The 25,753-nt window shown below is 39.9% G+C and overlaps 1 protein-coding gene across 5 annotated transcripts; it reads right to left on the bottom strand.

The window, feature by feature from the left end:
* Positions 1-490: 490 nt before the first annotated feature.
* Positions 491-25,313, bottom strand: pemt (phosphatidylethanolamine N-methyltransferase). 5 transcript variants are annotated; one of them, XR_003888927.1, is made up of 8 exons: positions 25,059-25,313; positions 24,233-24,340; positions 17,196-17,311; positions 12,629-12,774; positions 8,235-8,346; positions 1,869-1,907; positions 1,638-1,712; positions 889-931 (listed from the first exon to the last, which is right to left on the bottom strand). XR_003888927.1 is itself a non-coding variant. In XM_011605199.2 (7 exons), exons 1-7 carry the CDS (start codon positions 25,170-25,172, stop codon positions 877-879), a joined length of 726 nt encoding a protein of 241 aa, XP_011603501.1. In that variant the 5' UTR covers positions 25,173-25,313; the 3' UTR covers positions 491-876. The 5 variants fall into 5 exon arrangements, 4 of the variants coding, with proteins under 4 accessions (XP_011603501.1, XP_011603506.1, XP_011603510.1 ...); XM_011605199.2 differs by lacking the exon at positions 1,869-1,907 and having other exon boundaries at positions 491-931; XM_011605204.2 differs by lacking the exon at positions 1,869-1,907 and having other exon boundaries at positions 491-931; positions 25,276-25,308.
* Between the last annotated feature and the right edge of the window lie 440 nt (positions 25,314-25,753).

Consider the following 25,753-nt stretch of genomic DNA (forward strand, 5'->3'; position numbering starts at 1 on the left):
GTGTGGAACAATGTGACACATCACTGTGGGACTGGGCACTGCTCATCAAAAACATGAAGGCAGCCCACCACATCCCCCTACGCATCTGCCTATAAGTGGCACATGTGCTTAATTGCTGCATTAAGAGGACCATTTCCATGTTTTGATCTTCCCAGTCACAAAGAGAGCAAATACCAGAATGCAAAATGCTGCCTTACTATTATATTAAGTAAAAAAATATCCCATTAGCAGTTCATTCTAAGAGCTGAACCAACCGTCTAGGGTACAGCTAGCCATTAAAGGCTCAGCTGTGGCTGCTGATATTTGAAAAGGTCCATGTTTATGACTGAATCAGCGTGCCACTTTAAAACATGTCCACAGAGGTCTGAAGAGTCAATACTTTAGCTGGAAGCAAGAAGCTCAATAATTACAATTAGACAGGACTGGGATTTTTTTTATTTCTATTATTTTGTGTTTTTGGAAAAAAAAGACCCATCTTGACACCTCTAAAATGAACAGGTTTAATAAAACACAACAACATATAAACACACAAACACACACACTCCCTGTTCCTGACTCTGCAGTACACACTGATAATAAACATCACAGTAAACACTCAATTAGCTGTTTGAACGGTAAAACAAGCTAAATGACTATGGATTTATCACAATTGGGATTTGCCATTATAAAGTGTGTGAGTGCGCGTCTCCACTCACTCTCTCTCCGTCCCATCTTTTGTTTCTCATCAGTGTGGTATCAACTTTGCATCAAGATCGCAGCTGTCCACACAACACACAGAGCCATTAAGTATTCCACCTGTTCTTAAGTCTTTTTCCTCCTGACAGGATGGGAATCCTCAGTCAAAGGAAGGGCAGGAAGTGCCCAGGATGGAAGCGATTATTCATGCTTGCGCCTCTGACTCCTCTCCCGATAGATCTGTGCGGTGAATGGTCTGTAAATACAGCAGAGCAAACACAGAATGGGACAGTAAACCAGAGACAAGAATGCTGTACCACTCTGTGCCAGGACTGCCTGTGTGTTTAACCGTGAGAGAAGCATGTGTGAATGATACCGCCGCGCCTTGTTTCTCCACTCCGATGCACATGAATGCACATACACACCTCAGACTATTAACACTCATTATCAAACAGAGCTCCTGTGCAACTAAACAGCAGTTTAACTCCTTAATTGGTGCGTTTTTCTCAATGGAAGAAAATTCAACATTGATCTCAACGTGTTACCATGTGACTACAGCACCTGACAACAGGCTGGTATATGAGATAATAAGCTGACATCATCTGTGACTGAACTCAGTGTGGTTTCTGCATCAAAAACATTCCGCTCTCCCTGTGGGGTCATATCCGACCATCTCACCTTGCCATCGTTGCATTTTAACCAAACATAAATCCAGAACTGGTGGATAACAATATTGTGTGTGGTGAATGCTAACATCACAACACATCATTTTAAAGCACCTTTAATTCTTTTTTTTTTAATGTATTGTGGGCTTTTGTAAACCCTCGAGGTCTGGAATTGGTTTGACTATTAACCAGCGCTTAATCATTAGAAGTTATCCTGAATTTTCCTTATTTGAAACCTCTAAAATGCTTAAATACAAAGACATACGTCACAGATGAGGTATTGTAAACATCACTTACCCTTCAAATTGTATGGCTACTTTATAGGCTGCTGCCACTGTGGCAGTCAGGATGAGGCCAACAGGACTGGCACCACTGAAGACGGGGGAGAGAAAAAGAACAACAGATGGAGATGGTTGTGCATGAGAAAAATCACTGTTTCATCCATCGTGAGGATATTCATTCTGGTTAAAAACAAATGTGTTGTGGTGTTCTGTGACATGAAATATGAAGACTAAGCGGCACACTGACCTACTTACAGTTGGTCAGAAGGGACGCGGTGACACAGATCTATTTAATCAAAGGATATCTTAGGTGTGGGACCTCACGCAGAAACATAGCAGTGCATTTAAGAAGACTAGAATGACTACAAGCTTAATTTTTATTGTATGAATTGAAGCACTTCATTGTCCATGTAGTTGCTTTGAACGTTAAAGAACAATAAAGAGTCGTGTTGCTGAAAAGCACTAGCAGATTTTTAGACCAACTCTTTTAGGGTAAATCTGTTATATTATGAGACACGAACTTCCTCAGAACCATCACATTTCAGTGATACAGATTTGTTCCTGCCTATCAGCCTGCTGGCCACGCCCACCTGGTCAGTCGATTCAATTTCCCTACGGGGATGAATAAAGTACATCTTGAATCTTGACTTAACTCACCTGTGCACACTGCAGCCTCTCATCCATTAAGATAGATCTGGAAGCACCCCTGATTTTCAAGCAAAAAAGCCTGCTGACCAAACCACGGTACTGCAAAGATGGCATCGGTCATGTGCTTCCAATGGGTCCAAAAGACTTTTTTCCTTAGCCCAACATTGTGAAAGATATCGATCATTCAGCGAATCAACTGTTTGTTGCTTCACAAATGTGCTAGTGATGGCTTTTAAATTACCCTTGCGTAAATCATTGTGTCCCCTTCCCCACTGTGTATTATTTTTGCCATTGTGAATGCAACTGGGCTGAGCCTGCCTAACTGCACATTAATTTGTGTGATTAGAAGCTTAATTATTAACATTTCATTTTCCCATATTAATGAACATAAGCAAATGGCCTTAGGTTAATATAGTCACTGTTAAGACTTGAGTAATGTCAAAAAGATAATCACAGCTTTGGTGTAAACGCCTCAATACCTCAACAAGGGAACACTCATTTTCATAAAAGATTTCTTAACTGTCGCAGTGTAAACTACTAACTATAAACTGATTTTAATTCATCATTAGAGCTATTCCACAGTTTAACACCTCTAACAGAAACACATTGCTGTTTGATATTTGTTCTTGCTTTGTTAATAATTCATTTACCCACTGCCCTCACAATCAGTCCATTAAATAGCTCAGAAGGTGAAGCTACGACCACGGAAACTGCCAAATGAGCCCAGGAGAGCCTGAGCAATAGTTTGGTGATCTTTTTGTAAACATTACTGCAAACCCTCGGCCCATATGGGGCAATGGAGCAGGCACAGTAGCATTTCGCTCAGCCCTGGAAGTCAAGCATTGTTTTGCTTCATGCACTTCTGAGCAACTTTTATAGAAATTAACAAAGGCTCCACCCCAACACGGTATCCAGTTCTCTTATTAGATACGATTCTCCTGCTTCATCTCTAGTAATCATCTCAGCCTTCTCAGCTTCAACTTTTATGTTTGCCAATTTTTGACTGATGGCGTGGTTATGCTCTTCCTGCTGCCGGCTTCTCCTCAGATTGCCTGTGCTGTTGTCTTTTGGTACTGAACCCCTGCCTGTCTTGACCTAGCTGTCTGCCACTGTGTTTTTGAACTTTTTGTCTGCCAGACATTTAGAAATTGTTTGAACACTCTCCATTGGCGCTGATTTTTTTGTGCTGCATTGGGGTACATATACACTCCCCATTAAAAGAATATACCCAAACCTCATTTTCCAAAATGATTAAAAATGCTGTGCTTTAGTTGGGCTTATTTGAAGTTTCTGAGCCAAAGCACTGCCCTAAATCTTCAGTCAGATAGGTGAGGTGTTATGGGGAAACTTTTACTGACATCTCTGCAGCTTTGGCCCTCTATGTGAAAGAAAATGACACTCTTATATTCAAGGTAGTTTTCTCTGTCAACTGGACTGGGTTTCTTCTCTTGAAGACGTTTCGCCTTCTATCCAGAAGGCTTCTTCAGTTCTGAAATCGCTGGTGAGAGAGCTTGAGAATATATAGCCCCTGGACCATTTGCATGCTAATGATCTGGGTGGTCACCTGAGAGTCGTTAGCATGCAAATGGTCCAGGGGCTATATATTCTCAAGCTCTCTCACCAGCGATTTCAGAACTGAAGAAGCCTTCTGGATAGAAGGCGAAACGTCTTCAAGAGAAGAAACCCAGTCCAGTTGACAGAGAAAACTACCTTGGATACAATGACCTGGATGACTGAGAATTTACACAGACACACTCTTATATTCTTCCCTCATTCTTGTAGCTCTCCATCCTTCTACAGAACACCAAAATTTTCAGCAGATCTTTTGTTGTTCAGTTAAGATTGTATTATATTAGCTTAATAGTATTCACTCTTGTTGGCCTCAGTCAACGTGATCCAAAAATTGGGACAGTGTGACTCACGAGTACTTTATGTGATACTTCTGTTTATCAACGACCCAAATGAAAATGGCCAAGACCATCAACTGAGCTGATAAATGCCAAATTGCAATAAATGATCTCAGATCGTATCCTTATGTGACCTAATTGGGTTTTCCAATTGGCATAATCTGAAGGTTTAAACGGTTTTGTAATAATAAAAAAGATGAGGGCAGGCATACTACCTGCTCGGTGGAACACTACCTGACCCTGCACATCTGCGCACACACACACACACCACTGTTGTTGAGAGATGGATTCTTGAGTTCAAGTCAGTCCTGAGAGAGATTGGAGTCCGAGTCTGAGGATGCCTTCATACTCTCACAATGCTCAGTTACACCCTTAAAAAATACAATTAGGTGACCTTTTGTTCAGACAGCACCAATGAAAAATGGACATGTCCTTGAGAAAATGGGAAGGAATGACCAAAATGATACATCTGCAAGTTGTATGCATCCGTTTCTTTTGAATAATGGCAATGAACATTTGGTATTGGACATCAGCAGTGCAACTGTGGCTAGAATGTTAATATAACCTGACAGTGTTCAGGTCAGAGTGAGTGGGATAAAGATTTCAATACTCAGTGGGTCAAGAGCAAAACTCAATCTTGTATACTAAATGCCTGGAATAAAAACACATATACAAACACTTCTTTTAATGAGGAACTCAGGTCAATTTTTTCAGCTTCTTGAATAAAGGATGCTGTCACCCAACAAGTGCAATGGATACGTAGAGCAAAGTAGAACAAATTATTACTGACCTAGTTTTGAGGAAATGGACCACAATCTAATTCTCTTCAACAAAACGCCAACTGCAGTTTTGCATTTAGAAATACAATATATTCCTGTGTTAATACAATAATAAAGATCAGCTGAATTGTGTCATTTGTCACCAATGTGACACCACTGCTCGAGAATCCATACAGAAGCACACTTATACATCACTTTAATATAGGTTAGACCAGCCATGTTTAATTTCCGGAGCATGACGGATAACGGATCAAACTATTCATTGAAAATAAAAGTAAACAGAGCATTTCTTTTTGAGAATAAGCAACAGCAAAACATGTTGGTGCAGCTGTGTCTGCTGTCAAATACTAATGAAATAAAAGGGCAAAAACATATTATAAATAAAAGTAAAATGCTTGGACTCACCAACATGGCTCTTCTCCACACTGCTTTCTTTTGAAAATAAAATCCATCCTACTTTCTTTGTTTATTTATCTTTCAGTTGTATCATTAATCCATTTTCTGTGGACATGGAGGCGGAAAGCTGTGTCTGTCCAGTTGTGTTATTTGGCACAAGATTTAATATACTTTAGTGATTTTCACCATTATAACACTGTTTTCAGAGAAACATCTGCCAACGTTGTGGAAATTACAATGTGTTTCAATGCAGAATTCTTTCATTCATTTAATTTGTTTAATGATATTTACTTTATTTTGCACTTGGTATGATATCTATCAATTAAAACACATAAATTAGTTCACACAAATGAGAAGGACTATGAACAATCTCTGGATAACTTTACCAATATTACCCCTGATTCAGAGGATAAATTAACGAATGAATTAATTCTCTGTCAAACCTGCCGTGAAACACTAATCACTCCTATTTTAAGAACCGAACCTTAAAGACCAGAGTTTGCCATCACTTTGTTCTTCCACGGTCCATAAACCCACATCTAATTTAGAGAGCACCCACATCCACATACATTGTAAAGGTATTGTCCATATTATTTGAAACCATGCTGTGCATTTTTTTCATTCATTTACGACTGGACAAAGTAAATTGCAGTTCATAGCTACACTCATTAACATTATCATGGCTAAATAATTGTAAAAAAAAATAAAAAATACAGAGCCTTAAGGAAATACCCACGACTATAAGGCACACCTAAAACAATGAGATTTTCTCAGAAATCGACGGTGCGCCTTATAATATGGTGCACCTTGTGTGTGGACTGAGTTCCAAAATCTGCTGTGTTCCTTTGGTGGGTGCACTACGGTAAATGCTCCGCCCATCGATTAATGGCACACCTATGTGTAAGGACCCCTTAAAATGGCGCCGGTCAAGCGACACGCGTATGAGGTTTACTTTAAACTGCAGGCCATCGAATATGCGGCTGAAAATGGCAATCGAGCAGCTGCAAGACATTTTAATGTAAATGAGTCCATGGTCAGAAAGTGGAGAAAACAAGAAAGTGAACTGCGCCAAGTGAGGAAGACGAAGCTGAGTTTCCGCAGGAACAAAGCAAGGTGGCCCAAGCTGGAAGACCGAGTGGAACAGTTGGTTGGTTTTGATGGTTTTGTTGCGGAAGAATGAATATTTTGTTCAATAAATGTGTCGAAACTCACCGTTTTACTTCCGTTGTCATTTTTTACTGTATGTTTTAGCATTCGCCTAATAATACGGTGCGCCTTATGTATGTTTTAAATACAGATATAGCACCCATAACTGAGACTGCGCCTTTTATTACAGTGCACGTTATGGTCGTGAAAATACGGTAATCAAACTGTGATATACAACACGGGAATCAGCACAGACACGTGTATATAATATTTCTTGAAGAGAACAGACCATGGACAATAATTTACTTTACATATTTTCCAAAAAGAAAATATGAGAGTATGCTTAGACTGGAACAGAAGGTCTTTCTGGCCCTGATGGCCGATCACTGGTTGTCAGTTTGAAATGAAAAGTCTTGATATATATGGAAGGCATGAAATGGAAAAACATAGAAACCTCAAATTTTGCTATGACCCCTTTTTTAGAGTGGGGGCTGATAATAGATGCCATGAATCACAGAAAAGGATGATATCACGCAGCCTTTTACCTTTAGAGTTACTTATAGCAGTGACATGAGTCCAGCTCGTGATCAGGCGCTGTGTTAGCAGATCTGCTAAGGTGCCACAGCTAGTTTATTTTCCAGGTCGCACAGAGTGGCCTAAGTGCTCTCCTGCATGGGAGAGGATATGAAGCACAGTCAGGGAGCTTGTGTGTGTGTGTGTGTGTGTGTGTGTGTGTGTGTGTGTGTGTGTGTGTGAGATGCTCTCCTCTTCTTGCTCAGCAGAAGCTAAGCTGAGTTTCTTCCTTATCAATGCAGAATAAGTAATAGCCATAAAAATGCATTTAAATATCAGATAATGAAAAAATGAGAACACATGTTTGATAAATAAACACAAACAAAATTCGAATAACATCAAAAGAATTGATGTTAGCAGAAATGAACAAATTGAAACACATCCATGTTCTCTCCAGAAATGATCTTACCCTTAATTTTCAGTTTAATTATAAAAGACGATCCATTTGTGTGTTTTCCAATACGAAAGGTGAAGGAAAAATTACTACGTCTCCCAATAAAGTACACAGGATAAATGGATACTAACACAGTACACTGACAGTGAATTTACTAGATGCATATTGTGAACCTAAAGTATAAAAACACAGAGTGGAAGTAGAACCATAATCAGAGAGACAGAGTGGAGAATGAAGATGGGTTGTTCTTTGGTTTTATCGCTCTAAGCATGAATACAAAGCTGGGAAGTAATAACACTGAAAAACAGCATGAACGACTGGGCAAAATTACCCACGGCAAAGAAACTGTAGAGGTCGGGAATGGAGTCTATGTAATAAGTGTGAATATGAATAAGGATGATAAAATAGCTTTTATCATCGGCTGTCTCACCAACCCTGAAACTCTTGCCTGGCAACCATATAAACTGGGTTTCAACAGATGTGGTCACAGTTGTCATAGAGACAAGGCAGAAACAAAAACCCATCTCATTTGAAAATGATTTACAACTTGGAAAACCAGACCTCCATTATGAATTCACTTATTATTTGTGCTTTCTCTGATGACATACAATTTATTTCGAGCTATTTGATGAGCAACAGCACTTTGCCAGGCAGGTGAATTAGTTTTCCCCTCTTCAATGTATGTGCAATCATGTGTCAACAACTCCTCAAAAAAAGGTTTGAGATGAAACAAATAGTTAATTATGCAGATAACGATAACTCATACTTACATGAGTGCCAGGCCGAGGTAGTTGGCAGTGCTGCCCCAGTACATTGGGTTCTCCATGATGTTGAAGGGAAAGACCGTCACTTTCTCATCCAACAAGATGCCAAAATAATCACCTGGGAAACACAGACATGACGAGCACTAAACTGTAAACATAGAATACTATAATAATAAAATAGACACTTTAAAAAAAACAAAAAACATGCTAATGTCTCACTTTAATGTGGACCAGACAGATTGTGGCTCGCTTGTTGCTGCAGAATCATTCCTCACACGTTTGTGACAAATAACAGACTGATCTAATGCGCTGCCAAATAACAAGACTTTGGCAACCAGCAATCTCGCTCTGCCAGTCGGCTTCTCTGTCACCTGGCAAACATCGGCGTCAAAAATGTCACTTTTGAGTGGAACCCAAAAAGTAAAAGAATGGCGCACGTGCCGTGAAACAATGTATGTTGTTTTTGTTGATTTATCACAGATGCAAACAGATCAATTCTGCAGATGTCCCCATTAAATCCCATCCTAATCAAATGGCATAATGTGTTTGTTGTGAGAGAAGAGAGAAACAGAGAGGAGTCGACAGAGTGAGAGGGTGCATCGCTGTGGAAATGAAAACTGTGGCATTTGATATTGCAGGTGCATCTCAGAGTCCTCTCTTTCGTCGTTGTGTTGCCCAGATGCTCAGTCACAGCACTTCCATAAATGCTACAGCTATCCTACAGCTAGCCACCTACAGCTACTGCTTACAGTGGTATGAGAAAGTTTGGGCACCCCCTCTGAGGCTGTGTAATAATGGACTCTGACTTCACACAAAATTATCTTGGTGGCATGTCCTTCATTTGCCCATAAGAGCCAAGTGTTAGCTTGATTTCCAAACACAGATTTTAAGTATTCATAGTATGCAATTGTATGAAATTAAATCAAATGTGAAAAATAAGCTGTGCAAAAATGTGGGCACCCTTGTCATTCTGTTGCTTTGATGGCCTGTAAGTAATCATCACAAGATAACTGGACACACAAAGTTGGTTTGGTGAGCTCATTAAGCCTTGAACTTAATGACAAAAGGTATTTAAGGTGGCCAAATGCCAGTTCTCATTCTGTTTGACTCTCCTCTGAAGAACATGGGAGCTTCAAAACAACTTTCTGACACCTCAAAACCAAGATTATCCAGCATTATGGTTTAGGGGAAGGTTACAAAAAGCTGTCCAAAAGATTTCAGCTGTCAGTTTTCACTGTCAGGAACATTGTGAGGAAATGGAAGGCCAAAGGCACAGTTCTTGTTAAGCCCAGAAGCGGTAGGCCAAGAAAAATTGCAGAGAGGCAAAGATGAAGGATGGTCAGAATGGTTAAAAACAACCCACAGACCACCTCCAAAGACTTGCAAGGATATCTTGCTGCAGACGGTGTCACTGTGCATCGGTCAATGATACAGCACAATTTGCACAAGGAAGGGCTGTACGAAAGAGTGATGCGGAATAAGCCTTTTCTTCACAGTCGTCACAAACTGAGTGGCCTGGGGTATGCGAAAGAACATTTGGACAAGCCAATATCATTATGGAATGAGATACTGCGGACTGATGAAACAAAAATTGAATTGTTTGGTCACAACAAGAGGCGATATGCATGGCGGCAAAAGAACACAGAGTTTGAAGAAAAACACCTGCTTCCCACAGTAAAATTTGGTGGAGGTTCCATCATGCCGTGGGGCTGTGTGGCCAGTGCTGGTACTGGGAATCTTGTTAAAACTTAAGGTCGCATGGATTCCACTCAGTATCAGCAGATTCTTGAGAATAATGTTCAAGAGTCTGTCACAAAGTTGAAGTTGCGCCGGGGATGGGTGTTTCAACAAGACAATGACCCCAAACATTGCTCAAAATCTACCCGAGCATTCATGCAGAGGAACAAGTACAATGTTTTGGAATGGCCATCCCAGTCCTCAGATTTGAATATCATCGAGAATCTGTGGGATGACTTGAAGCAGGCTGTCCATGCTCGGAGTCCTTCAAACATCACTGAATTGCAGAGGTTTTGCCAGGTGGAATGGGCGAAAATACCATTATCCAGGATCCAGACACTCATACAGGCTGTTATTTTTGCAAAAGGAGGCTCTACTAAACACTAATATGATTTTTCTATTAGGGTGCCCAAATTTATGCACAGGCCTTTTTTTTGTTTTGTGGCATATTGCACATTTTCTGTTAACCCAATATACCTCATTTCACTGCTGAAATATGATTGTGTTAATCAGTTATTTGATATATCAAAATTAAGTTGTGAATTAAAACACCCAATGATTTGTGAATAAAAATAATGCCAATTGTCAAGGGTGCCCAAACTTTCTCATACCACTGTACCTACACATCTCGCAACAGAAATACAATTCAACACACACACATAGACAACAGTCAACTGACCTCTTAAATTAGGCATGTGGTGCTGTCAGTCGAGTTTTCCACCAATTTGATGCCATGCTTGTTACGTAACACATTTTACTATGTATTAACCTTTGACAATAGAAATAGGGCAAGGCAACAAAAGATTATATGAGCAACTGTTGAGCAAATGGCTGCAATTGCCCCATCTTGGTTGTGGCTGCCAGTAACACATTCATCTTAAAACAGCATTCATGTTTAATAGTTTGTTCCTATGTTCCTCTTTCATTAGGCTCACAAAAATTGACAGGCAGAATTTGCTTGAGGGATTCTTTCTGCTCTCTGAGAGCGGAACTTGCCAATATGTTTTGAAAATGCTAAAAACAATAATGGATGTAGCAGTGGCAACCTGATCTAGCCAGGTGTGCAGAATCGTGGGGCACGTATTTGACTTCTGAATCCATGAGTTTAAGTTTTTGTTAGCTTTTGCAGATACTACACTATCGGAGTGGGGGGACTCTCCAAACAAACACCTATGCACACCTCTGTAGCTGGAATAATCACGCCAGATAATAAAAAAGTAACAGATAGTACATGACATTTAAACTGACAGCAGTAGGATTAGTGGAAACGGCAGAGAGGGAGGTTTTAATACCGAGTGGCATGAAAAGGCGAGACAACTAGTAAAGTTCAACCTAAGGTTTGATTAGCTGACATTGTTTCACTCTTTAGTGAGAAAGCGTCTTCAATTTTGACATATACGCATCTAAATTCTTACATACATTCTCAACAGCTTTATGCAAAATATGATCACATATTCAGTCAACTTTCTGGGCGTTGCAGATTCCGGAGTCAAATGTTGGCCTTAGATCAGACATTTGTATATACAGCAAGCTGAAACACAGGTTGACCATTAAAATCCTCATGAGATGCCATTTCTTGACCCCAATGATCCTCCTGCCTATTTAGCCTTAATTGGATTCTCTACCTGCAAATTGGCTTTTTCATGTTCAACCTATACCAACAGCAGCTCTTCATGTTATTTCAAACATCAGTGGTTGGCATAACCCCCAGCACTGTTATAGAGGCAACAAGACTCTCTTTACAGGACACCCTGCTCCCTTAAAACACACAGCACTTTTAATATCAGCTCTACCACAGACACGTGCCAAATTATTCAGCAACATGCAACATTCTGTGTAAATGCCTCTAAAGGCATTTTTCACAACACACTAACAAAATGGGATCATTTGAACTGTTTGCAGAAAAGCAACAATCAAAACTAACATAAAACTACAGTCATCAAATTAACTGGAGAACGAATTTCCGGTATCTCCTGGTATTTTCCGCTATCTCCCAAGCCCAGGTGATACCAGGTAGCAAACCATAAGATGAACGGTGGAAACTTGGAAGAGGACTCACAGAAATCACTGGCCTGCAGAAAAATGACAGGTTTTTGTTACAGATCATTAAGACAGTGCCCTAATTTCCCTGGTTGGATTTAACCACTGACGCAACAAACATGTTTGTCGAGGAGGCAGATGTGACTGACATTTGCTTCACATATTCAATGAGCGAAGAAAAGGGGTGCCATGCATAGAAATGAGCATGACTGTACAAATGGAAGCACGTTCATCTGCTTGTTGAACGTGTACCAAAGCACAGCGTCACCACAACGGAAAGGAAAAATGGGACATGGGAAAAAGGGATGCTGACAGTATCGTTAGAAAATATCTTCAATTTGCAGAATACAATCTGAGGTAGGATCCCTGTAATTGCACACAAGTAACTATTCTCTGTTGATCAATCAGTAGACTTCAGATAGTTTAAAAAGTGGGAAAAAAATGATGATATTAATCAGTGATATATAACATAATTCCCAAATGGAAATTGTTTAAAAATCTTCCTGTGGGTGCCAAAAGGAAGATAAGTTTTTTCAACAAAACTGCAATAATCAAATCAGTGCAGGTCTGCACTTAATTCAAGTCAGTAAAGCTTTGACGGCGGAGGGTTGTTTGGTAGGTACCTAAGAAGGTTCCAGTGAATCCCAGAGCCAGGAAGCTGCTGACTACCAGCACAGTGCCCACAATGATGAGAGCAGTCCCCACGTAGAATACATCCATCCTGTCCATCGCTTCCCACCTGGGCTGGGCCTTCATCGCAACCGTCATGCTGGACAAAAGAAAATTAGCCATCTTTAATAAACAGTTAATAAAAAAAAAAAAACATAGTGGATGGCCTCCTGCATATCTAAAGAGCTATACATGTTTTTCCATGTAAAGAAGTCATTTTAGTATTGCAACTTTCTTCCCATCCTCTTCTTATTTTATCAACCTCTGTTCCCAATCATTGCCTTGGTGGCAGTGGAGCCACTAAAAAGCACAAGTCACTGGTCCATCAAAGGACAATTAGACATAAAAAAACAACCCCCCCCAAATTACACATTTTATACAAGTTTATCCAAATATGGTGCAACTTTATTTCTCATCCCAAAAACCTGGGTGCCAGTAAAAAATAACTGCTATGGGAGAATAAACTGCAATTCTGGATTCAGAGGGAGTGAATAAATGAGATATTATTATTATTATTATTATATGGGCAATCATCATTTATATTTAAGTAAACCCGGATTCTAACACTCGATTAATACATCCAACACAGGTTCACTTATTCAAACTGTCCGTCCGTCCGTCCGACCGACCGACCGAACGACAAGCTTTTAGATTTATATACAGTATATGTATACATTATGCTTACTGCATCTAAAGAGGTAATAAGGATGAACCTCTAACTCGGTGCATTTTCTCTGGTCTGGAATAAATAAAGTCTCCCCTATCTTGTACCACCTATGATGGGCTTTCAGCAAGCAAGGTCAGCTGTTTTTTGTGCAACTGTGCTCTCCCTGTAGATTATCACACATCTGATAAGGCTGCATAAAGGAAAAGGAATGCTTCTAACCCACTGACCCACAAAACAGAAATTGTTTGAAACTTTGCTGTTAAAACCCAGCTGCATCTCCCACCTTATCTAAAGAGAGAAGGGAAAAGACAAAACTAGTGATTATTTAACATGAATGCTTTTACCTGTCTTTAATGACATAGTATATCTAAGACCTACATAATCTCCTCAGTGTGCATCCGTAATGAGATGGACAATGGTCCAGAAGAAGAGGTGTTACAGGCATGTGTGCACAACTTGTGGTATTAAGGGTAATTGCTCTGAATAGTCCCTGAAGATGTGGCAGGGAAATGCACTCCAATTGGTTTTAAAGAGATACTTTTCAAAAAATAAACAAGAGGAAGTTAAATTGTAGTTCATATTAACATCAGAACTTTGTATATTTTCATGAATTGCGGATCTATTAGAACAAATGGGGATGTTGTTTTGAATAGCACTGCATTGATCCAACCACTCAGAATAAAATAGTGGACCGGAGATTGAAAATCTCTTAACCTTGACATTTATATAAGTCTTTTCGACCTCAAAACTTCTAGTGTTCATCTTTGGTATCTTTTGTTGCAGCAATAGTGAGGAGAACGTTTACTTTAATGGCAAATATAGCGAAACACCAGAAAAGTGTTCTAATAATATTGGCCACCACTGTATTAAGGAGCCAACTCAAAACTAGGTTTGTGATAATAAAAGAAAACTAGGCTACATGGATGTTGTTTTTTTGTTCTCATTTTAAACCAAATCAGAAAAAGGGACCAGTAGGCCATTAAGTTTTTGACATACTGCTGGGATTTGGATTAGAAAGGAAGTAGGAAACTGGGTCTGACAGACCGTGATTTGGGCAGGGGGTTGTTGGATGTGAATGATTGACCCATGGACGCAATCGCAGATGTCATTAGTGCACTTCAGTTTAAATACAGCATTTTCCGGAGACTTTTATTAACGGATTGAAAACAATTCCACCCCATAGTAGTCGGTAGCCAAAAAAAAAGACAAGAAAAAAAGTTGAATAGAGACAAAAATAGTGAAACATACAATCTGCTTCTTCATCAACTGTACGGACAGCTTTTATAATTTGATTAATGAATGAGATGAGCAACAAATACTTGAAGCTGAGGTGTGGGATGAAGTAAAATTCAAGGTTATGAAGAGAAGACCGAGTGTGGGTCATTATAGACCCCTTTTAAAATGAATATAAAGCTTACAAAAGCATCAAAGGATGCATTCTGGGGCCTTTCACCAATGTCACTAAAAAAGGGTTAGTCAGTTTAATTAACAGAAGGTAAATGGTACAACAGATACGACAGTTTGAATCCTCCCGACTGTTTTTGGTAAAGCTGGAAAGCCCATAATGGTTAACGATGTAACACCGTTTTACTGTTTGGCTATAGATGGAGCCTCCTGTAGCCCTGTCAAAAGCATTTACCTAAATCCATCAATCCTGATTGGCTGGTAAAAGGAATTTGTCCCCATCAAAGAATCCTATCAAATAAAATACACTGTATGTGAGCAGATAGTAAGAACTGAGGTTATGTATATGTAATAAGGAAACCTTCTTCCTCATAGTATTCACTTGGTCTCGGTATGGGATACGGTAGCTCCCGTATTAACAGCTAGCTTATCGGACAAGTATCAGCCACTGGAGAGGATCCCTAGGTTCCCATTAGAACTCCAGGACTACACTGGCCATGCACGGCCCTGAAATATTATGCACGAAGAACCAAACAATTGTCAGAGAGGAGGACCGACATGCTGCTGAACAACAACCCTGAACAGACACGCCTCTAGAGAGAGCCTAGGTCACCCACTGGTGGCTGTAGACCCCTGCTCAAAGCTATAGCTTCCACCACCCAGAGGGTGAGGCGCTGCTTTGTGACTGGCTTTTCTTTTCAGGGTTTAGACCAGGAGACTAAGAGCTCATCACTCCCCCAAGGCTCCATGCCCTGTCCATATAAGAATGTACAGCTCAAACCAGACACAACATGTGCACTTGCTGCTCACTACAAGAAGCAATGAATCCTGCAAGCTCAATCGGGAACATTAACCCACCACATTGGATACAAAGACCGGGTTGGGGTGCAGAACAACACGTGTATTACTGAGTCCATGCAGAGCTCACAGGGACCGCGTGGATATCACATCTCGCTTTGAGGCGAAAACCACTAACAGCACTCTTAAGCAACAGGTGTTTGAGACTCGCCCCCAGCAATGGCTCAAATGAGTGGCCCTTACGTCCCTTCAGAACCACTGCTAAATCCCACGGAGGCATCAGTGGTCCCTGATAAACCGACAGACCAAGGGTGTTAGCTCACTGTTTGTCCCCAAAGAAGTCAAGATGCTATAGCTGCTAGATAGATTTTGGAAACAGGTTTTCCTCTCAATCCTGGGAAAACGATAGAATTGCTTGAACAGAACACTGAAAAAGGATGTGGTCACCGCTGCGCAAACAATCTCCATTGAGAGTCAAACAGAAATCTAGTGGATGGAGCCCTGGCATTTCGGAGAGTGTTAACCACAGTCTGAGGGAGCCACTCACTGGCCAGGCCCACAGTGGAAATCACGCAGATGGAATATCGTCCCTCCCCCTGCAACAGCAAATACCTGTGCACCGGCAGCTGGTTGGGAGCACAGCATCCAGTACATCTCCACCAGCTGGAGCAATGCTGGCCAGTGTGAAGCTATTGGAATCATAGGCCACCAGGACTACTCTGCCTCCTTTGTGCAGCAGATTAGCATGTCATAGGTATTTAGACATGTTTCCACCAAAACCAGCATTAACTTTTCTTGCAGTTTGAGCTCCATCTGTTGGATTAGACCACCCGGGACAGCCTCCACCCCCCGCGCATATCAATGATCCCCGTTGTTGCTAGAATGTCTGAAAAGCAGTCCAAACTACCTTAAGTACTTTATGGATATTTCCTGATATTCAGTTTACAATGACTGGAAAAGGCAAACCGTAAACTCAGAAGTAACTTCATAAGAAAAAGAAGGATGAACAAGTTGGCAATCATTTCAAACATAACATTTTTCAACGGTCACTGTATAAACCTTTATGTAACAGTACTAACCCTATTTTTAGTTTGTCATGTTGCAGTTCGTATCAACACAAACATTTCCTAAAAGAAGGTAGAACAGCACCACTTTGCAGCAGCTTGTTTTCTAAGCGTGTTGCCAAGCAACAACTACATCCTTTTTGTAGAAAAAAAAAATCCTTCTGGTATACTGTAAATGCATTTTTGTAAAATGTGCACTGTAACCAGTCTGAACTATTGTGGGAGTGCTGCCATATGATTGCTGGCACTACAGATGCTGAGATGGTGCCACACAAATAACAGTAGGATTTGAGGATAGCCTCGAAATGTATTTTAAATGGTTGGACCGGAGAAGTGGATGCTAAATCCGAAGCTTCATTAGTTTTATTTAACAGTGTGTAATTCACATAGCGTTTAGTTATCACACCATAGCCATAACAAGTGGACTCAGATGTTCTGATGTTTGGTACACATTGCCTTGTGTGAATGATCCCTCACCATATGAGTGGAAATAATGCTGGTCATTGACAGATATATAGTAGAAGGCCTTGATCACAAGGGGACAGCATGCAGTGAGAAAATGCAACAGAATAAACACGAGGGATTTACCTGTGGCTGCGCAACACGTTAAGTAAAATGATGATGAAGCCCAGGCAGTAACAGGCCAGGAAAGGGCTACCGAAGAGCCCAGATAGTCTGCGGGTCCGATGCTCCCACCTGGCTACCTGTTGAATAACAAGGAAGGAGATTAATGGGATGCATGATTGGCTTTTTTTCTTGATTTATTCACACACAAATGTGCTATATGTGTAGCGTTGCTACATGATCACTTAAAATATGTAGGTAATAAGATTTTTTTTTTAATTAGACATTTGGTCCATCCTCCACAACAAACAAAGAATAAAATGTATAGATAAATTACATCAGTCATCTATTCAGATATTTTCTACTTTCATTTCAGCCTTGCAAAATTCCACTCCATCCGTCATACAGGGACAAATTCTATTCAATTGCTATTAGTTAAAAAGGACATGAGCTGTCCTGTTTTTGTTGGTGAACTCATTGCTTTGTATTAATAGCATTAATAGCTGAAAGGGATGTCAATGGATGGACTGTGTGTGGGTAAAGGAAGTGTACAGTATAATGCATGAGGGGGAAAAAAAGGCAAAGGCTGCCTTGGAAACAATTCACGATGTAAAGGAGACATTGTAAGAGTGGAAGCAAACAAGAGAATTGAGAGCACAGGACTTACAATAGCTGTAAATAAGGCTTACTTTTCTAAGAAATATCTAAAGGTTTGGTCAAAATACTGAGTCACCTGTAATTTTTTGCATATACACTGCAATAATCATTTATTACTTCTTACTATTCAAGTGATCAACCCATAGCAGTGAGTGAGTATAATTAGTTGTTGCTGTTTTTTTGTAATATCTGAGGTGGGTGTGAGAAAAATGAAAGGTCACCTCTGACTGGAAGATCCGTAGCTTGTTCTTGACTGTTAAACTGGAGTTAGCATAGTAAACTATTTATGGTTAGTTTTTAACGAGAAGGAACAATGGATGAGTATTTAACCCCAAATTTCCATGAGACATCACTGATGCACCTTCATAATGAATCAATGTCCTCTATATTTTCATGATTTAGCAAAAGGAATGATGTTTTTGCAATTTCACCAGAGTTTGTGCACAAACTGGTGCGATCTGCTGTTTACTTCAATGAGACATCTGTTGCGCAACGCCTCAGACAGCTAACTGATTTTTAGAACAGCTTTAACACACTCATGAGGTGGAATAATCATCTCCAGACACCATGGACCAATTTCTAGGTATACTTCTATTTTGTGCGGAACTAAATTCAGCTTTTAAGGGGTTTCATTTGAAAAAGTACAGAAAAATATACAACCCTTATTTAAAAACCAGAACACCTGCCTGTGTGACATCTCAAGAACCTGCAGTTATCCACTCTACAAAACCCATAACGGCTCATCAGCTCCACTCTAAAGCAACACCAGATGCAGCCGCCAACAATTGATATTGACATGATGCCCCTGTCATTGAGAGTGACATGATGCTTTACAACTCTCCGCCATGTGAAAGCTAAAAATACACGGGTGGTCTGAAGACAGACTCATGATGCTGCTATGAAATCATCAATCAAGAGGTGAATGTAACAGACGGTCGACACGAGGACAGAGAATGGGAGTCTTAGGTAACATCCTCCTTGAGCAGCCTGCTGAGAAGTGGGGGCTTCACATCAACACATTAAGAGTTGACATCTGAAGAAAGGAACATCGGAGCCAAAATGCAAAATTATGGTGAAAAGTTGACTCCGATATATCTTTGCCTAATCACACGTACATCAAACTGGGCGTGATTTTAGGGGCTACAACAACAGAAATGCACAGGAGCATTATTTAATTTCTGGAGGGGAAACCTAAAGCAATAAAATGAAGACAAAAGTTGATCGTTTTCAAAAGTCAATTGTAATGATCTCCAAAACATTCTGCTCCTTTTAATGAGCTAAATTTTTAATTGCATGCTTACATAATGAATATTTCCCATCAGAGCAACTTAAGGTGTTATAACAATCACCCTTCAGGAGAAACTGTCTCCAAACTGAACTGAATATCTTGTAATATTGTGAAGTTGTGCCACGCAATCACTCACAAACACACTCACATTCAACTACATTAATGCAAGGACGTGCCTGTGTTGGTGTAATGAGAAGGAGAACAAGAACATAGATGGATCACATGCACAACTGCAACCCCATAATTAAATGCACCATGGTTCACAAAACAATAACTGATGCCGAATGTTCGCAAGTCCAAGCAGATTCAGCTCGACACTTCTTTCCAAAGGAGGAACTGAAAGACTTCTATGTCCATTGCCTCCAATTTACAGTCCTAAAATAGGGACCTATCCTATGCAAGAGGTCAAATCATTGAAAAAAATCCCTGTGATAAATTCATCTAATAAAATAATCAAAATAAAGATCTGAATCTTATGTTCTTTAGCCATTAATATCCAAAACTGTCACACTGGATTTCAGACTGAGTGAGGCTACCTCCAGCATCCCAGTCATGGGAGGTCAAACTGGATATTAGGTAAATAGACAGAAGCAAATGTTGACTGATCACCTATCTGGATTTTTGGTGGGATTATAAAGTACACACAAAACAATCATTTCCCTAAGAGCTAAGTGCAGTCACACACAGTTATTTACCTACATCTTCCCCACTAATAATTAATCTGAGACATACCTGTACATAGAACAATGTGTTCATAATTAGTAAACAGAAAATTACAAAGATAAATTAAGTTAACCAGTATGTGTTTAATCTAAGGAAATAATGCCTCTTTTCCCATCAATGTAGGTCACTGCACAGGACACCAGACGTCTGCAGCCAAACTCAATATGCAGGAAAAAGCTCGGATGACGTTTAATATGTTGTTTTCACATCCACATGCAAGCTGGTTGATAATGCATGGTCCAACCTGGCATCCATTTCTAAACTCAGCGCACATCATTGGAGGAGCCAAAGTGAAAACAGATTTATTCAAAATAATGTCGAACGTAAAAAAACAGAATAAACGAGCGAGAGGAGGAAGTCCCCAGAGTGCAGCGAATGTGTCTTGTGTGACTGCACTATAAAGCTGCACGTGTCTGAAAGGGCCAGCAACAGTCAAGCAAAGGCCTGCATTTCTTTGGTTTATCTGTGAGGAAATTTCAAGTAATCAATGAGCAGGATTTTCTTTAACCTGCATATCAAGTAGGGCTTTCGTAGCAGAACAGGTCTCAGAATAATGGAGAAAAACCAGTCTGAGCATTAGTTACTTCCAGGCTAAGCTATTGTAACTCCTTATCAGAAAGTCCAAGAAATTTCCTGAAAAGTGACCAGCTGATCCAAAATTCCATGGCTGGAGGTGCAGGAAATGGCAAGAGAAACCACATTTCATATTAAAATTCTGAAATGCTATTCCCAACCTACAAGGCGAGTAGAGGTCAAACTCCACCACACAATTGTGGAGCAGCTGATAGCACCATATCCTCCCCACAGACCGCTCTGCTCTCAGTGCTGAGTGCTGGTGCTGAGTGAACTCATGGTTCGAAATCTTTAAAAGTAGAATTGGTGGTCGAGGGCCCATAGCTGTCACTCTGCTGTTGAACCAACCTCCCATAGAGTATCTGTACTGACCCCCACGCTACTTTAAAATTTGTCTAAATTTAATTTCTTTCATCGTTGATAAAGTCTGTAGTAATTCTACAGCTGGTTTTCCTCATCACCTGCCTGTCTACACCTCCTCTCCTTCTTCTCTCTTCTTCCCCTCCTCTGTTCTTGTCTCCAAGTCCACACTGACCCCCTCGCACCCCATTAGATTTAGATCCAATTGGGCTCATTTCAGGTTTCTGGAAGTAAACTGAACTGAAATAATTAAAAAAAAAAAAAGATCATACCCTGGTATTTCACATCCATCATGAAGAATGAAATGATTACAAATATAAATCCTAAGAACAGACTGTCCTAGCAAAGATACTTATGTGTGTGTACTCTATATTTCTCCATCTCTCTATCTAATGTCAGTGCATACTATATCAAAAATGACCCAGGGAGTGGTGTGTGTTGAGTGTACTGGTGATGTACACAATATTATCCTACCATGAGGTCACAGCTGGTGTGATTCAGCCTAGTCACCCCTGCACAAGATCAAGGCGCACTGTTCCAAAACATACTATGTCACGCTAAAACCCGTATTGTAGGGTTTGGAGGAAATGTGACAACCTTCCGCGTCAAACCTGCGGTGTGCATGTTTAATATCTGAACAGTTGTCCCTGGTTGCATCAGATGAAGAATAAATCAATAGAAAATTTTGAATTAGTCTTATTTCAGACTAAGACTGGTTGCAAATGGCAGCCGTCAGCAGTGTTTGTTGTGTGAAGACAGTTTTATTGCTAAAGCCAGGCTGTGAGGCTGCCAATTTCCAAGTAGAGAAGGGAAAAGGGACGCTTTTGATGCTACTACTAATGCCATCTCTCCACTGGTGTGTTGGCTCCACTCGCATTTTTGTTAATTTGCACTGAGTAAAAGTACCTGCAATCTGGTGCTGTTTTTTTATAGTACCTGCTCTTTCAGAGTTCCAGGGTTCTGATGCTTTTTCATGACACAGTATTGGCTCTATGGTTCGAGTTTGATACAGCTGCGTTTTTTTCCGTTGTACCACGGCACTTATTCAATGTGGGCAGGCACTTCAATACGAGGTCAGTTAGCATGTTTACACGCAGTTAGAATGTAAACACAACTCACTGTGCATCTCTAACGTTTGGTTTTTACTGTTGGCTTTTATCTTCTTTTAACTCTTGGCTATTTTTATCGTCAGTCTTAAAAGAAAAGACAGAAACAAGGACAGAAGAACAAAAAGATGTTTGTATGCTGACTGAGATGGGAATCCTGCATGAGAGTAGGTTAAAGAGAGAGAGGGTTTATGGATGGGTGTGTGTGTGTGTGTGTGCGCAATTTCACGTGGCAGCCAGGAGGTACTTTTTTGCAATGGAAACTCACTCCAAAAACAGTACCGTCTCCCAAAAGCAAGTACAGCATAAGTAGTAATGTTCTTTATCCAGTGTGATAATCATGGTCATCATCATCACTGGTCTTCACAAGTCTTTGAAGACAGTCAGAAAAATGCTAAGGTGACACTGACATAACACTGCACATCGATCCCAATCCTCTATCTTGTCAAGGGATTTTCTTTACTTACAAATATATAACACACACACACGCATGCACACTGTAGAGCTTTTTTCCCCCCTGTCTGTCTCTTACCTCCCTCCTATCACTCCTGAAAATGCTGATGACATCACTCAATGCTCTGTTGTCGCAGCCTTCAGGTACCAGCGGCAAGATAAGCCCATTAAATAACGAAGCATAGAAGCCTCAAAGCCCTAAGCACATACGTGGCTGCATAGTTGAACGCTTCTGCATGTAAAGCAGCATATGAACTTATGACTCATGTTTCTCTCTGAATTTGCACCTTTAGAAGCTAACATCTTATGCAACCAGCTGATACTGACCCATGTCATCAGCACCTCACTTCTAGTTAGCAGTAAGATTAAGACTGACTCTTACAAAAACAATATGAAATCGTCATTGGAGATAAGCCCATCACAAGGTGGACATGACATCTATGATACTTTCAGTTAGAAAGAAGGTTTGTCTGTCCAGACAACTGAAGCAGTCTTAAACACTCCTGTCCCTGACTAGTCGAATGTCCACCAGCTAGACGTGTAAAGCAAAATCATCAGGCTGACAGCTGATTTTTCAGTACTCTTGATGCTCTGGCCGAGAATTCAAGAATTCAATTCTCAGGATATCATTTTTAAAAATGTGCGGACTTTGAAGCTACTCAGTCTGGCCAAATTTCTCATTATTTCCACATTTGCGGAAAGTGTAAACTGTGTGTTCTTTTTTAGTGGTAGTTCCTCCTCTAGGTTTTTACCCATCACCTAGTAGTAGGAAATAAAGACATGCCCCAAAATAAAATTTAATTTCAATTAAAAGGAACTTCATTTACAAAGATTTGTCATACATAAGATTGTTTCAAGGCAACCCAGAGCCTTAACCCCAAGTATTCAAAAGTGACCTTATAAATTCCCTTTTAAGAGGAAGAAACCTGGAGCAGGACCAGGCTTACATAGGGGAACCTTTTGCTGATCCCTTATAGAATCTTGAGAATGTTAAGAGGCAACGCATTTTCTAACAAGACAGAAATGAAGACGGAAACAGAAGGAAACCTGATTTCTAGTAAATTTTCTAGTAATAAATTTCTAGTCATTAAAGAAGAGAAAATCACAACTCTGTGACTTACCAAGACAAGAACTAACTCACAAACCGACTGTCAGAGAGAGCACCAGGAGCAACTGAAAAGCAACAAGTGGTCCACAGAAAGCCAGTGAAATCAAGTGAGAAACACTAAGGAAATGAAGAGGGACCAGTCATATACTTGATGAAAATGATCTTTCTTTGCTTTCAATTTAACTGCACATATGTAGATGTGAAGCACTCATTAAATATTCATACAAAGTCATTATAACTAATTGTGCAAAGACACAACCAGGAAATCATGTAGGAAATCATAGGCAGTTCAGTGAGACATACTTTAAATACATTTACAGGAGAGACACCGAGAAGCACAAGAAATCAATACACTGGCCAGTTCATCAAGGCATAAGAGGAAATGACATCAACTGATGATGAAGTTCCTGCAATCACAGGTGTAATTAGCACCAGCATGCAAGCTGGAAGATACATCTAATCAGAGTACTACAACACACTGTCTGAATTCTTACGATGACTTTGCTCGCACTTTGCTCGCACTTTCTGCACTTTTGCACCATAGACAGACGTGCACACACAGACACAGCCAGCCATAATTAGACACAGTCTTTACTGGGAAGATGCAGGAGTTCATTGATGTGAGGGGTGACCATTACTAGTGCGACAATCAATCCGTATCTAGACAAATCTTTCTATCTCCTATAATATAAAAGAATATGATCTGCAAGGTAATACAAGTATTATTTATTAAATAAACAATGATACCCTTATTTCCCAAGTCACATTAACTACAAATGAATGCAATTCTTACCAGGTTCCAGAAAAAGGGATTAAATATGATGGCAATCAAAGCAACACAAAAGCTTGTGTCATAAAAGTTGATGTGTCTCAGGAACTCTTCCATCAGCGTAAAATCCATCTGAAAGAAGAAAATAAGACCAATGAGTATTACAAGTATTACATCTGACAGTTCCCTCACCCTGAGGCAGACATGCATGCAAAGATAGCTAATAAATAGTTGTCTTATTACAGCTCTCATGGGTATGGAATTCCAAGTGTTTTCAAACATTTGAAGCTTTGAAAAATGTTTTAAAAATTACATATTTTATGTTGTTCAGTTTCTAATGCTGAAAGATAAGAGGGGATCCAAATCTGTGTTATCCATGTGCAGGAATCCAGAAACAAGTCAGCACCCTGAAGGCTTCTCAGATGCAAAGATGCTCTGTGCATCAAGTTCCCATGTCAGCAGACACCAATAAAATACCACAAAACACCACAACATAGCAAACAGCTGGGTTAGGAGAGTAATTGAAGCAATGTAATTCCATATCGTTGAAATATTGTGCTGTGTCATAATTACACCTACTAGTCAAACGTGTTTCAACTGAATGACGAAGATGTGCTGACAAAACAGCCTTTAAAAAAACAATAGAAAAAAAATTCTGTTAGTTCTGCTTCAATGCTAAAACGTGCTTTTATTCTGAAAACAGGCAGCACCGGATGTTTTCCTTTTGGCAAAGCAGAAATAAGGCTGCCAGGTTCAGTCGGTCAAACAGTTGCTTTCTGTGTAAATATACGGATTTACGTGCAAATTCGACGTGCACACTTGTTTTGATGCATGTACCTTCACGTAATACCTTAGAATAATCGACGTTATTGAGTCCTCCGCAACAGTCCACTGGCGCAGCAGGTTCGTTCGGGATAGGACTTTGGTTCTGAACAGCTTTGGAATCGCTATTTATCCTACACATTGAGCTAACTACAAATTATTTTTTTCAGTTTAAAACTAAAATCGCATAATTCTCACAGCGACTTGTTCTTCAGTGAAAGGATAGTGCAGTTGTTGGTACTTACACGTGTCCGAATTACCTCACCCACTCGGTGCATTCTGGGAAATGTAGTTTATAGTGCGACGGCGTTCTGCCTAACCTTACAACTTATCTGTTATATACATTTAATTCACATATACGTGCATGTGCTTTTTTTTTTAATACTGTTAGAATATGTTGATATCTTGTAATCTTTTTATACATTGAGACGTATTGTAATCTGTGTATCAAAACGGTACTACACAATTTCGTTATAATACTATAAAATTATGTCTTAGCAAATTCTACTTTCATTAAGATTTGTATTCTAATATTGTTGGAATTGCTCATGACTTCTAGCAGTTATACGTTGTGAATATTATTGATCCCCATTTGAAAATTTCTGTTTTTCTCATATATGCATATTTATTAATAATATTGTGTGTACTTCTAAAACAAAGAATTTGAGCAATTTGCTGTGGTTAGATAACTTGCTTAACAGTGACGCATCATTGATTTCCTAG

Source organism: Takifugu rubripes, chromosome 1 (genome assembly GCF_901000725.2).
Source record: "Takifugu rubripes chromosome 1, fTakRub1.2, whole genome shotgun sequence".
Taxonomy (NCBI): domain Eukaryota; kingdom Metazoa; phylum Chordata; class Actinopteri; order Tetraodontiformes; family Tetraodontidae; genus Takifugu; species Takifugu rubripes.